The 14,603-nt window shown below is 39.6% G+C and overlaps 2 protein-coding genes across 5 annotated transcripts in view; one reads left to right on the forward strand and one right to left on the reverse strand.

Moving 5' to 3' along the window:
• wdr4 (WD repeat domain 4) overlaps nucleotides 1-1,689 on the forward strand; it is a 31,788-nt gene extending 30,099 nt beyond the window's left edge. For all 4 annotated transcript variants that reach the window (XM_077535869.1, XM_077535872.1, XM_077535871.1 and 1 more), the window contains one exon: nucleotides 1,324-1,689. In XM_077535869.1, the coding sequence (XP_077391995.1) occupies nucleotides 1,324-1,496 (173 nt within the window). In that variant the 3' untranslated portion in view covers nucleotides 1,497-1,689. The remainder of the gene's footprint in view (nucleotides 1-1,323) is intronic.
• LOC144030004 (interferon alpha/beta receptor 2-like) overlaps nucleotides 1-14,603 on the reverse strand; it is a 330,835-nt gene that overhangs the window by 7,070 nt on the left and 309,162 nt on the right. The gene's annotated exons all lie outside the window — the stretch shown is intronic.

The following is a 14,603-nucleotide window of genomic DNA, read 5'->3' on the forward strand; positions in this document are numbered from 1 at the left end:
TAGTTTCAATAGTTGATATCGATCCCGGGGTAAGTGAAAGATGTTCTGCTAAGCCACGTTTGTATTGTCCCCAAAGTCCTGAAGCAGTCGTCAGTTAAATGTTTGCCACAAACTGTCAGGGATAATCCTCCACGATGAACATTTTCCGGGTGCAGCTACTGGCATTGACACCCCCGTACCGGTGGAACCATAAGTCCTATGGGGAAAATGAACACATCCCCGGAACCGGGTCGACCTTGGCTTTTCAACGGCGTAGGTGCCTGCCCTCCACGACCCTCCGGGCCGGAGGTACGGGGCCGCGAAATCGTGGACCATGCTGTCCTCCTGCTGCTGCTGTTTGCTCCGGCAGGGGGGAGGGGTTGAAAATTGTGAGGGTGGAGTTCGCGCTGAGCTAGTAACATGTAAAACCGAAAAAGGTGTGGTTAGTGACGTGTAAAACCAACCTGCTGAAACGGGCCATCTGAGATAGCTGTTTGAGCTAATGTGATACAAACGCACATAGGAAAGGGAAACATGGGTCGTTTATTTCGCAACTTTGGGGACTTAAGCCCAATTCACACTGACTGCGGAACGGCCGCGGTGCGTTCTCCGTACGGTGGCCATACGTACGGCGCAAGGATAGAACGCATTCAAGTCTACGTGTCAATTCACACCAGATTGGGTGCGGTGCGGAATGACTGCGGCGATGCTGAAGGTTTCAGCAAGCGTTCTATTTCTTCCGGACGCCGCATGCAGATTTTCATGAAGCTGAAGAAAATTACATGAGCCTGACAGGAAATCGTGCGTCTCGCATTAAGGTAAATCCGGTATATTTAAAAATAAAACAGTTTGCCAACTCCTTTTTTGGGGAAGGAAGCTAGCTAGCTGCATAGCATGACATCAGTCGGACAAAAAATTAGCTCAGAATAAATTAAACACGACAAAATGACACTAAACACAAAACGTACTTACCCATGGAGAACAGCCTTGGTAGAAGTTCAGAGAAATAATGTCCAAAAAACATATCAATGTGACAACAGTCACATTTTACAAACAGGAGTAGATTTCCGGACACGCAACGCACGCGGTGTGAATTGCAGTCGTTGCAGCGTCCGTACGGTCGCCGTATGGAATCGCAGCCGTTCCGTAGTCAGTGAGAATCGGGCTTTAGTCAGGCTATGGTAAGCCATACTTATGTCAAAACACCCCCAAAAGTAAACATTTCATATGAGGGCACCTTTAAAACACATCACTGTTCAATGTCATTTTCTGTTCCACCGCTCACTTATGTACTGTAATTTACGTGCGACTGTCCCAACAACCAATCTTCTGTTTTCTTAACAGCTTCCACCAGAGCTACAAACCGTTTTGAACATTTGCACAAGGTGACCTTTGACAACATGGCCGAGTACATGAATAAGAAACGTCAACGACTTCAGGACCAGCAACAGAAGAAGAAGAAAGTGGAACCAAAAGACAATGGCAAGAAGGCCAGAAACGAATTGTTGGAAAATTAATTGAATTTATCTACATTATTTGACTGTTTGAATTAGAATTTTTTTGTTTGTTTGTTTGTTTTAAATGTTACTGTTTTGGGTGAGCTGTGATGATAAATGTCAATCAAATGACATTATTTTGAGTTTGGCAGATATTTGATATGCCTCACACATTTATCCGAATCGGTAAAAATAAAATTTGGTTTGAAAAGTACATTCAGGTTCTGGGTGATGAGTCTGCCGACATTTTAATCTGAGAATGGTCTGTGCCAAATTAATAGTAGGCCTCTACTAGGTCATAGGGCATTTACGTTGCTGCTCCAAATGTCAGTGGTGAAGCAAACACCTGGAGCGCTACACAACAAGCTTGCTACCATGTTTTTTTTTTAACATCGTCGTGTATCTGTGGCATCGCAGTTCTCACGATTGTAGTTTGAGATGGCACTTCATATCCTGGCTCGACAACCTTCATGAATCGTCGGAATCCCACGTTCTCCACAAATGAAAGCGCTAAGTTAGCGAGTGAAATCATTTCAGCGAGTGCCCGTGTTATTTGCGACACCCTCGGGTCAATGCTTTTGAACTTCTTCTTCTGCAGAGTTTGTTGTGAAATTGGCCGCTGGTGTTTCCTCTTTCCCCGCAAGACAGCTTCGACCTCCTTGTTTTTGTTGACATGTTTAGCCCTGAGGCGTTTTAGCAAGTTGCTAGTATTGAACGATGCGCTCTTCATTCCGCCTCTTGTGAGTCTTGTGCCGCAAAGTTCGCATTCTGCAACGTGTGGTTCGTCCTCGTCAATTTTGAAGTATTTCCAAACCGGTGAAGTTTTGGTGAGAAACGCAGACATGTTCGTGGGTTCATTGTTGTCTAAACTGTTTTCGCTTAAAACATTGTGTCTGTCATAATCATTTTTGTCAAGTAATTTTTGTTTCTAACAATACAGAAGAGGCATGCATTAAAATACTGTAGTTTGAATGTATGGCATCTTGGAGTAAACAGTATAATTTTTAAGTACATTAGTTAGGCCTAAGTGTCCTTTTTTCCCGATTAAAATAGTCACCCGAGGATATGTTGTATAATTGCCTGCCGACACACACATTTGTAATTGATGTGCATATATTTCAATTTATGACTGACTGCCTACCCAAGCCTAGAGCTCACTGCACGTCCCTGTAAGAGACTAGAAAAAATAAACTAATAAAACTAACATTCTAATATCGTCATACATTAATTTGAATAAGTAAATACTAATTATTGAATACATAGGTTATATGTGAATAAGATGATATACATTCTTCATCACAAGGCTAGGTCCATTCTCCAACCCTTACAAAATAAAAATATATTTACCAAAATATTATTTGAAATATATTGCAACATATTCAAATATATTATTTCCCAATACATACGCCAATATATTATATATTGTAAATATATGGAATTTTATATTAGTGATATTATATTACACAAGATATTATATCTTCATGTCATATATTGTAATATATTGCAAAATATCCCCAAAATTATCGCTCAAGTTCCACATAATACACAATACATACATACAAAACCAAAATAGGCCTACGGGCCGTTTTTCGAATTTTGTCTCCTGCCATTTCCTATATTTGTTTCTGAAATTTAAAAAAAAGAAAAAAGAAAATCAAACAGTTATTGGACATCATTGCCTTACCCGTCGGTCCCACACAGTCAAATGAGGAAAATCCGTGTATGATTCGTTCAATCGTTTTTCCAAACAGAACGGGAAGTGGAAAAACAAAAAAACGAGTTGTTTTCTCAATATTCGTTCCAAAACGAAAATGAAAACAAACGGATAACGACTCATTTTCCATTTTCCGATTTTGTGCGCAAATGGAAAATGGAGAAAACGGATAACGGGCAATTTGGCCGTTTTTTTCCACTTTGGATATTTGACTTGCAAGTTGCGTGACCCGGAAGCGACTGTTTGGTTGCGTAACACATTGATTTGCCAGCACATTTTATTTACTTATAATTGACTTAGACCATTTGTAGACCTTTTTTTAGCCGTCTAAAAGACGTCTAAACAGACATCTAAAAATCTTTCACTTTGAGACCATTTGTAGATTTGTATTTATTTATTTATTTATTTATTTATTTTAAGCCAAGACGTCTGAGGACCATTTAGACATCTGTAGCTACCCTTGGCATCAATGATCACGCATGGTGGAGAGTTTGGAACGGGTGGTTTATTTTAAGACACAGTGAAAACTATGAAACAGAAATACAGAAAGAAGGCAAAGGGTCAATATCAAATTTACAACGAAAACTACTTAACTAAACAAACTTTAATAATACAAAATAAGCACTTTCAAAAAAAAACAGACACCACAAATTTTTACCTAGAAATAAACACACTTAATCTAATATTAAAACAGACATTACAATCAATTAAATAACTCAAGACAATTAACGCATCTCGTTTCACAAACCAAGAGTGCTCAAAGAGTTGCAACAGTCACTTCAGAGGTCCACCTCCTATTTAAATAAATAATGCGTAAACAGATGAACAGCAACAGCAGTGATGAAAATCGTCAAAAGCAAACTTAGATTGAGATCCAAACACCAGGAACACATGGAGTAGCACACGTTTGGCATGTCAAACAACAACAGTGAAGCAGACTGTGTCACCTGAACAGGTGAAACCTTTCAAACTTAATTAACTGCTCACCCCAGGCTGACGGCACACAACTGCCACCCAGTGGCCATTTCGCATAACTCATTTACAATGTCTATTAGACGCCTTTGTGGGAGATTAGTGTGGGATGCAAATTATTGCTTTTTCTTATATCCAGTGAAGGTATCACTGATTTACGTTTTTCTGATGCGGGTCTTTGAATGCAACACATGCAGCGTCGGACGTTTGAGGCACGCGGTGTGGAACAGACAGTGCTCATGGTTTTATTTCAATTTGTGAAAATAAAGCAAAATGTTAAAAGGACGCCACGGCAGTCCCTTTTGTGTCGCGGAGCTGCAACATATCATGGCGAGCCAAGCCTGGAGAAAGGGATTTTTTTTGTGAAGAGACCAGCGTGAGTAAAGACCTTTTTGATTAGCACCGTTAGCGGCTAACGTTAGCACTCTTTGCGCCGCTGAAGAAAACCCCTCTCCGACAACAAACCTGGACATTCTGGCAAACGGATCAGCTTGGGAGTACTAAAGATGGAGCCAGAAGTGTGAAGGGACCAAGTTACCACCACATTGTGCAGGCTAAGTTGGGATGAACTGACAGAGGTGTGTAACTTTCTGAAATGTTTCAATGTCGGCGATAGCGAGGATGAGCAGGCTGTCAAGGACAAGAGTCGACAAGAGTTAATGAAAGTGATTCAAAACAAATTGGATGAACTTGCGCAAAGCCACAAGTTAGAAGATGTAGTCCAGTTGATTCATGAACTTTTAGCGTTTATTGAAGAAATTGCTTCCAAAAGTGATGCTCGCGAGTGCCGTACTTTTTCCCACCCCATGGAGATGGCACACAAATACGATGAGCTGAGAGAAGAAGTAAAAGCGTTGCAAGAAAAACTTAAAATGGTGGCTGCTTTACCTGTCTTGAGCCAAAGCCCACAGCCACCTAAAATACCAGATGTGACTATCCGCAGGGAATTTTGGATCTGTGGCCAAATAGGCGAGGGCGGGCAGCGCGACAGGCTGTCATACACCAACCTGCTCCACCAGATGGAACTTGGACTCCGAAAAGGTCACAGTGAATCGGAGGTGATCGAAGCAGTGATAAGGGCCATCTGCCCAGGACTCAAACTACGAGACATGCTTGAAATAAAGACTGATGTGACACTCTCTCAATTAAAAACAATACTCAAAGGACATTACAGAGAAGAGGACATATCTGACTTGTATCAAAAACTGATAAACATAACCCAGGAACCGAAAGAGTCCCCCCAGGACTTCCTCTTCAGGGCCATCGAGCTCAAGGACCGGCTTCTGTATGCATCTAAAGAAGAACCAGCTGAACACTACAATGCAGATCTGGTCAAGAAGAAGTTTTTGAGGTCACTGGGCACAGGACTACTAAATGACAACATTAAATTCCAGATCAAGCCGCTTCTGGACAATTTCGATGTGACGGATGAAATGCTGATTGAGAGACTAAATGAAGCAGCTAACTTTGAAGCCGAGCGGCTGCACAAGTTGAAGAGGAACAGCACCAAGACGACCAGAATTAATGTGCTGCAAACTGCAGTCGAGCCACCTGGTGGAACGCAGATGACGTCAGCCCAGAGTACAGCTGTAGCCAAGGAGAAATTCAAGATTGCTCCAGCTCCATCTGAAGTACATGCCGTTGTAGCAGAACTAAAAGCTGAAGCTGCAGAAATGAAACAGATGGTGCTTGCATCCTTTAACGCCAATAAGTTCCAGCCCACCAGGAAACCGCCGAGCAACGACAGTGCCCGCAGGGGGAGAGGATGCAGGACCTGCCAGGACAACAGTGAGGGGGACAACTGCACCCACTGCTTCAAGTGTGGCCAGTCGGGTCACATCTCCAGAGGATGCCGAGCTTCACGTCTGCTGCAGGGAAACGTCAGGGGGCCACTGCCACGGGACCAGCAGTGACCCAGCCACCTAATCAGGAGTCCCGCTACTGCCATCACTGTCGACAAGAGGAACAACGTGATGCACTGCTCCAGATTTGTGCAGGCTGCTCATCAGCCACTTACTGTTCCAAAGCCTGTCAGACACAACACTGGCCGGAACACAAGCACACCTGTCAAGGGGTAAGACTGGTTGAACACTATCTGGGTGAAAAGGAGGAAAAACAGTACTCAACACACATGGGTAATCTTGATGTTTTGTCAAACAAGCTAGGGAGAAAACTGGTTCAACTAATTGGTAGACGCAGAATGGTCAGGTGCACTTTTGATAATGTACCAGTTACAGCGCTGTGGGATACAGGTGCCCAAGCAACAGTGATAAATCACCTATGGAGAAAAGTGCACTTGCCTCATACCACAATTCGAGGGATAGATGAACTCTTGGGACCAGAACCTCTAAATGGGCTGGCCGCCAACCAGACAAAAATACCATTTATTGGGTGGGTTCCTGTCGAGTTCAAACTAACAGGTGCAGAAGTTTCCAGCCCTGGTCTGTTAGTGCCGGTACTCGTCTCTAGTGACCCCAATGTCGCTCAGGACCCTATCATAGGATTTAATGTCATAGAGGAAGTGATAAATGAGCAACTGAAAGAAGCTTCAACCAAGAATGACTGTACTGCTCATATTGTGAGTAGTGCTTTTGACTTGGACATGTGCTCTGCCGAGACCTTCATTCATTTACTACATACACGCCAAACCGTCAATGAAGAAATTCATGTAAAGACAGGAAAGGGTAAAATTGTCTTAGGTCCAAATGAAGGCACCACCATTCGCTGTCGCACACGTATACAGGTGGATGAGGACACTGCTATTTTGTTTTGCCCAAATTTGAACCAGAGTTTGCCGGGGGGCTTGCATATACAAGAAGTACTGTTTAAGGTGAAAAGAGGCAACTCAACCACAGTCCCAGTGCAGGTCACTAACACCACTAGTCATAATGTCACTCTGGATTCTCGTGTTGTTTTGGGACATATTGAAGGAATTAAAGCAATATATCCAGCAGTGGTACAGCCTGCGCACCTACCAAAAACTGATAAGAATGAGGCTGACTTTGAAACATTATCGACTCTCCCTAGTGAAACGAGCGAGACATGGGACCCCCCAGTGTTGCTAGACCATTTAAATAATGAACAGCAATGTGTAGTGAGGGAAATGCTCAGGGAGGAGTGTAAAGCATTTGCCCGGGATGAAAACGATGTAGGCAGCATTCCAACCCTTTGCATGCACATTTCTCTTCATGATCATACACCAGTCCAAAAAACTTACATTAGTGTGCCTAAACCACTACATCAAGAGGTAAAAGCATACCTGCAGGACTTAATCAACAGGGGATGGGTCACCAAATCAAAGTCACCATATTCTTCACCAATAGTGGGTGTAAGAAAGAAATCAGGGGAGCTCAGGCTCTGTGTAGACTATCGGGAACTTAATCGTAAGTCCGTGCCAGACAGACACCCCATTCCCAGGATACAAGACATGCTAGATAGTCTTACTGGCAGTTCATGGTTTACAGTGCTGGATCAGGGGAAAGCCTAAAGGCTTTCTGGATGAGGAAAGTCGGCCACTCACCGCGTTCATTACGCCATGGGGTTTATACCAGTGGGTGCGGATCCCATTTGGCCTTAGTTCTGCCCCAGACGAATTTCAGAGAAGCATGGAGGAGTGTCTGTGGGGTTTACGGGATGACATTTGTCTGCCATATCTTGATGACAACTTGGTGCACAGTAAGTCGTTTCAGGACCATGTTGAACATGTGAGAGCGGTTTTACAAAGGTACCAGAAGCATGGTGTCAAACTTACTCCTAAGAAATGTAACCTTTTCAAGCCTAAAGTAAGATTTTTGGGCAGGATTGTGTCAAAAGATGGCCATGGCATGGATCCAGCAGAGGTCGCCCCTGTGCTGTCACTGAAAGATAGACACCCCTGCTCTGTGGGCGAAGTGAGGCAAATTTTGGGTTTTCTATCGTACTACAGGTCATACGCTGCTGCCTTGCTGCTCGACATTAATTATATGGAGATAAACTACATCACCGGGCCCTGTTACGGGGCCCGTGTCTGTAAGTTTTAATTCACAACGTTTAATTTACGACGTTTTTAAATCCTTAAACACGCCAAAGTTCTGCCATCACCGTGCTCACTGTGCTTGTTTGCCTGTCCCACCGTCGCTGCCGTTCGGCGGGCCGGAGCTTCTGGTTCCACCGTCGAAACTGCTAGCCGGGCTTGCATGCCGGAACAACCGTTGCCGCTGCTCAGGGGCCTGTTCCACCAGTTCCGCTGTCGCCAGCCTGTTTCGCCGTCGCTGCCGCTCGGCGGGCCGGGGTCTCTGGTTGCAGCTGCCTACCGGGCTCGTCAGCTGGATTGACAGTCGCTGCTTCTCGACGCGGCGCCTGACCAGCTCTGCCATCATCGCTACGCACCGGACTTGCCTGATCGTCTCTCAGTTGCTGCTACTCGGCGGGCTTGCCTGTTTTGCTCACCGGGCTTGCCTGCATCGTTGTTTTTCGCCATTTACACGTGACTGCAGTACGGCGAGGGGGAAGAGAAGGAGGGGGAACCCTCAATCTCAGGATACTTTGGACAACAACATGCCACCAAAACAGAAACAGGACTCAAAACCGGAGGAGGACTACTTAACGCTCACACAGGTAAACAAAATGCTACAACAACAAAACGAACTTTTCAATACACTCCTAAATCAACAACAGGAACAATTTAAAGGATTTGTTAAAATAATACTGGATTCAACTAATGCACGCATTGACAATATCACCAGAGAACTACAAGAAGTGAAGGGGAGTCTGCAATATACGCAAAAGGAGGTGGATGAGCTTAAAACAACTCAAATTAATCACATTGAAAACGGTAAAACCATGCAAACTGAAATGTACAAAATATGTGACAGTTTAATTATTTTAAATGATAAAATGGAATATTTAGAAGGACAGTGTAAAAGAAACAATCTGATTATTGATGGAATTGAAGAATCACCAGGAGAAACATGGACTGACACCGAAGATAAAGTAATGAAACTATTCAGAGACAAATTACAATTTCAGGAGAAGATAGAATTGGAGCGTGTGTATCGGACTGGCAAACGGGAAACTGGGAGGACCAGACCCAGGACAATTAGTTACATTTGAAAAATACAAAGATAAAACAAAAATTCTACAAAAAACAAAACATCTTAAGGGCACAAACATATACATAAATGAGGATTTTACTGATATTGTTCGAAAAAAACGGAAAGAACTTATACCAGAAATGAAAGCAGCACGGGAAAGAGGAGAGATTGCCTACCTAAAATACGACAAGCTTATAATTCATCCCCGTACAAGCACACCCAGACACTTGCACCAACACAACTCATCAATAAAATGAAGGAAGACACAATACACTTGATGACGAAAAGTTGACAAATACTAGAATGGAAAATCTATACCCAAACACAAAAAAATTACAAATATTTGATTATACGGAACATAAGACATCTGATCCAGAAAATGGCATTGACCCAGATAAATTTTTATGTAGTAACAACTATGACCTTGCCTGCGAGTACCACACTAATGAGCAATTCAATGCAAATGTAAGTAAGGATTTTCGTGCATTCTCAATCATACATTTTAATAGTAGAAGTCTATATAAAAACTTTACAGAAATTAAAAAATGCTTGAGTAAAATAAATAAATTCCAAATTATAGCCATATCAGAGACATGGCTTGATAATGAGAAAATAAGCGATATAGAAATGGAAGGATATGAATTGTTTACAATGAATAGGGAAAACAGAAGGGGAGGAGGAGTTGCAATATATGTTGATAAGGTTTTCAAATGTAGTAAAATTGAACATCTAACTACTACTGTGGATAATGTAATGGAATGTGTAACTATTGAAGTTCATATAAAAAATATGTCAAACGTAATTATAAGTTGTATATATAGGACACCAGGATCATGTCTTGATACATTTAACGATAAGTTAACAGATATCCTTAGTTATACAAATGATAAAAAATTGCGAATATTGTGTGGTGATTTTAACATTGATTTATTAAATCCTAATGGACATCAGAAAACAACTGATTTTATAAATATGATGTATAGTAATAGTTTATTTCCTGTTATTATAAAACCTAGTAGAATAACAATCGATACAGCTACACTAATTGATAATATATTCACAAATAAAATTGACCTTAAAATAGAAAGTGGACTCCTTATTAATGATATAAGTGATCACCTCCCGATTTTTGCAATTTTTTATGATTATTTTGATAAAAAAATGAAGCCGATTACTTACACATTTGAAACTAGAGCAAGAACAACACGCTCCATGGCTGCCTTTAAGTTGGATTTAGAGAAACACAACTGGTCTGAGGTTTATTCAAATAACGATCCTGATATTGCATATAGTGAATTTCAGTCAACCATTATTTCTCTATATAATAAACATTGTCCATTAATTAAGATTACAAGAAAGTATAAAGGTCCAAATAAGACATGGATGACAAAGGGGATACAGAATGCATGTAAAAAGAAAAATAATTTATATAAAAGATTTATTAAATTGAGAACTGTGGAAGCTGAAACAAAGTACAAGATCTATAAAAATAAATTAGCAAATATTATTCGAATAAGAAAGAAAGATTATTACTATGAATTATTAGAACAGAATAAAAGAAATACACAAGAAATATGGAAAACACTAAATCATGTAATTAAAAAAAGTTCTAAAAAAACAAATTTTCCACAATATTTTATAAAAGATAACGATATGGTAATTGATGACATTTCTGACATAGCTAATAATTTTAATGAATATTTAGTTAACGTGGGCAGCAACTTGGCAAACAAAATCCCAGAGCCAAGAAACAAACGTGAAATAGATAAGAACATTGTAAATAATTCATCCACAATGTTTCTTAATGATGTGAATGATATAGAAGTATTAAATGTTGTGAAAACATTAAAAAATAAAAAGTCTACTGACTGTCTTAACATTGATATGACATTAGTAAAAAGTATTATAGAATATATTGTAAAACCTTTTACATATATTTGTAATTTATCATTTAAAACTGGTATATTTCCATCAAAAATGAAGATAGCCAAAGTCATTCCTGTTCATAAAAGTGGAGAAAGACACACGTTTAATAACTACAGACCAATATCATTGTTGCCACAGTTCTCAAAAATTCTAGAAAAATTATTTTCATATAGATTGGATAATTTTATTGAGAAACATAAGCTCTTAAGTGAAACCCAATATGGGTTTAGAGAAAAACGGACCACCTCAATGGCAGTCATGGAGCTTGTAGAAGCAATATCTACCGAAATAGATAATAAAAAATTTACTGTTGGGATTTTTATGGATTTAAAAAAAGCTTTTGATACTATAGATCATTCTATATTAATGAATAAATTAAAGAAATATGGAATAAGAGGTTTAGCTTATAAGTGGATGAAAAGTTATTTGGAAAATAGATATCAGTATGTGCAGTTTAATAATGTACAATCAGAACACATGAAGATCACTCATGGAGTTCCCCAAGGGTCTGTGCTCGGCCCTAAATTATTTATACTGTATATAAACGATATTTGCTGTGTCTCAAAAACATTGAAAAGTGTTTTATTTGCTGATGATACAACTTTCTATTGTTCAGGAGAAAACCTGAAGCAGCTTCTGACTACTGTGGAGTATGAATTGAATATATTAAAAAAATGGTTTGATGTAAATAAATTATCATTGAATTTAAATAAAACCAAGTTCATAGTTTTTGGCACGAGACAAATCACTCATCAAGTCAAAATTATGGTGAATTCAATTGAAATAGAAAGGGTGAATGAACATAAATTCCTTGGAATTATTATCGATGATAAATTATGTTGGAAGCCACACATAGAAACTGTTAAAAGGAAAATGTCAAAAATCATAGGGATACTCTATAAAAGTAAGGATGTTTTAAACATGAAATCATTATATATATTATATAGTTCATTATTATTGCCATATTTGACCTATTGTGTGGAATTATGGGGAATGGCATATAAAACAAATACTAACACCGTTTTCAAATTGCAAAAGAAAGCTATAAGAATTATTAATGGATCAAAGTATACAGAGCCAACACATCCACTATTTATTAAATTAAATGCAATGAAATTTTATGACTTGGTGGATTTTAAAATAGCACAAATAATGTATAAAGTTTATAACAATTTACTCTGCCACAGTACTCAGAAGTTATTTGAAATTAGACATAGTCCTTATGATATAAGGGGTACAAGTGTGTACAAAAAACCCAAAACAAGAACAAATATTAAGCAAAGGTGTGTATCTGTAAAAGGTGTTGATCTGTGGAATCATTTGGAAATTGCTCTGAAAAATTGTGATTCAATGCTGGAGTTTAAAAAAATGTTTAAAAGTAAAGTTCAAAAAAATTATCTATGTCAAACCAGTATATGAAAAATGTACATGTGAGTATGTGTAAGTGATCTAGATAGGTATTATGGTATATGTTTAGTAAATTTATGTATATATGTTTTTGGTAAATGTGAATAGGTTAAGTGCACTTGTGTGTATATATATATATATATATAACTTGGGTTATATATATCATTTATTATTTTATTATTATTTTTAATAATCAGTAAATTAAAATTGTATTAATAATGAAATAAGTTTAAATATATTTAGTAAAAGGGGTAGGACTAGATAAGTTTTTAACTTCTTCCTACTCCCTTTTGAACATGTAAGTTATGATTAATTGAATGATTGTTATTGGGATTTTTTTCTCTTTTGATTGTTGTTGTTTTTTGTTTTATATCTGCTGTTCATCTGTTTATATGTTCAAAAAAATAATAAAAGGAAAAAAATATATATATACAAGACTTTTCACGCATTGCCAAACCTTTATATGAGCTGCTAGCTGCCCCGCCAACACCTTCCAATGTACCCCAAGATTTAAGGACACAGGAAAAAACAAAAAAAGGGAAAAATAAACCAATTAGAGGGCAGTTACCATCATCGGCCTCGATTACATGGACAGACACTCATCATCAGAATTTGTGTTGTCTGGTTGACAAACTGTCAAACCTTCCTATTCTAGGTTACCCAGACCTGAATCATCCATTTGTGTTACATACTGATGCCTCTCAAGCAGGATTAGGAGCTGTACTCTATCAGCGTGGCAATGGAAAACTGAGGGTAATTGCGTATGCATCGAGAACTCTAACACCACCAGAGAAGAACTACCACATGCATGCCGGTAAATTTGAATTTTTAGCGCTAAAGTGGGCTATCTGTGAGCGCTTTCGAGATTACTTGTTGCATGCACCGTCATGTGTGGTTTACACAGATAATAACCCACTCACTTATGTGTTAACAACAGCTAAGTTGAATGCCTCCGGTCAGCGATGGGTAGCAGAATTGGCCGATTTCAATTTTACCATAAAATACAGACCTGGCAAAACTAACGCGGATGCAGACGGGTTATCTAGGATGCCCTTTGACTTTGAGGACTATATGAGCCACTGTACACAGTCTTATTAGTCAGGAGGTGGTAACTGCCACACAGCAAGGTGTCTTGTTGCAGGAGTCAGAACAAACTCCCATGTTTAGCGTTGTTTCCTTAAATGCGCTCCAGCAGCAAACAGTAGCTGAGGGAATGTTAAGACACTATTAAGCCATTTCCCAGAGACGAGATTTGCATAGCTCAGCAGCGAGACCCTGTAATAGTTAAAATGTACAGTTACGTGAAAAGAAAAAGGAGACCTGCAGCACATGAGCTTAAAACTGAGGGCGCGAAGGTCAAGGCATTGGCCAGAGAGTGGACTAAGCTCAAGATCAGGGAAGATGGGACACTGTATAGAGTGACGGCAAATAAAAAGCAATTGGTTCTCCCTTCAGTATTTCATCCCCTTGTCTTGAATGAGCTGCACAAACAAATGGGTCACTTAGGCTCTGAGAGAACGCTAAATTTGGTGAGAGACTGTTTTTATTGGCCCAAAATGCAAAGAGACATTGAACACTATGTCATGAATGTATGTGAGTGTCTTAAAAAAAGAAAGCCAAACAGGCCGACACGTGCACCGATGTAGAGTATTGAAACCACTCATCCCTTTCAGTTAGTGTCAGTTGACTTCCTTCACTTGGAACAGTGTAAGGGTGGTTGTGAGTATATTTTGGTGGTCATGGACCATTATACACGCTTTGCACAGGCATATGCAACTACTAACAAATCAGCAAAGACTGTGGCCGAAAAACTGTTCAATGACTTTTGCCTTAGATTTGGTTTCCCAGAAAGTCTTCACCACGATCTAGGGAGAGAGTTTGAGTACAGGCTGTTACACCATCTCAAGGAATTGTCTGGTATAAAAGAGTCTCACACAACTCCATATCACCCTCAAGGGAATGGACAAACCGAAAGATTTAACAGGACTCTTCTCTCCATGTTGCGAACGCTCACTGATGAACAAAAATTGGACTGGA

This window comes from Festucalex cinctus, chromosome 11, assembly GCF_051991245.1.
Source record: "Festucalex cinctus isolate MCC-2025b chromosome 11, RoL_Fcin_1.0, whole genome shotgun sequence".
Lineage (NCBI taxonomy): Eukaryota > Metazoa > Chordata > Actinopteri > Syngnathiformes > Syngnathidae > Festucalex > Festucalex cinctus.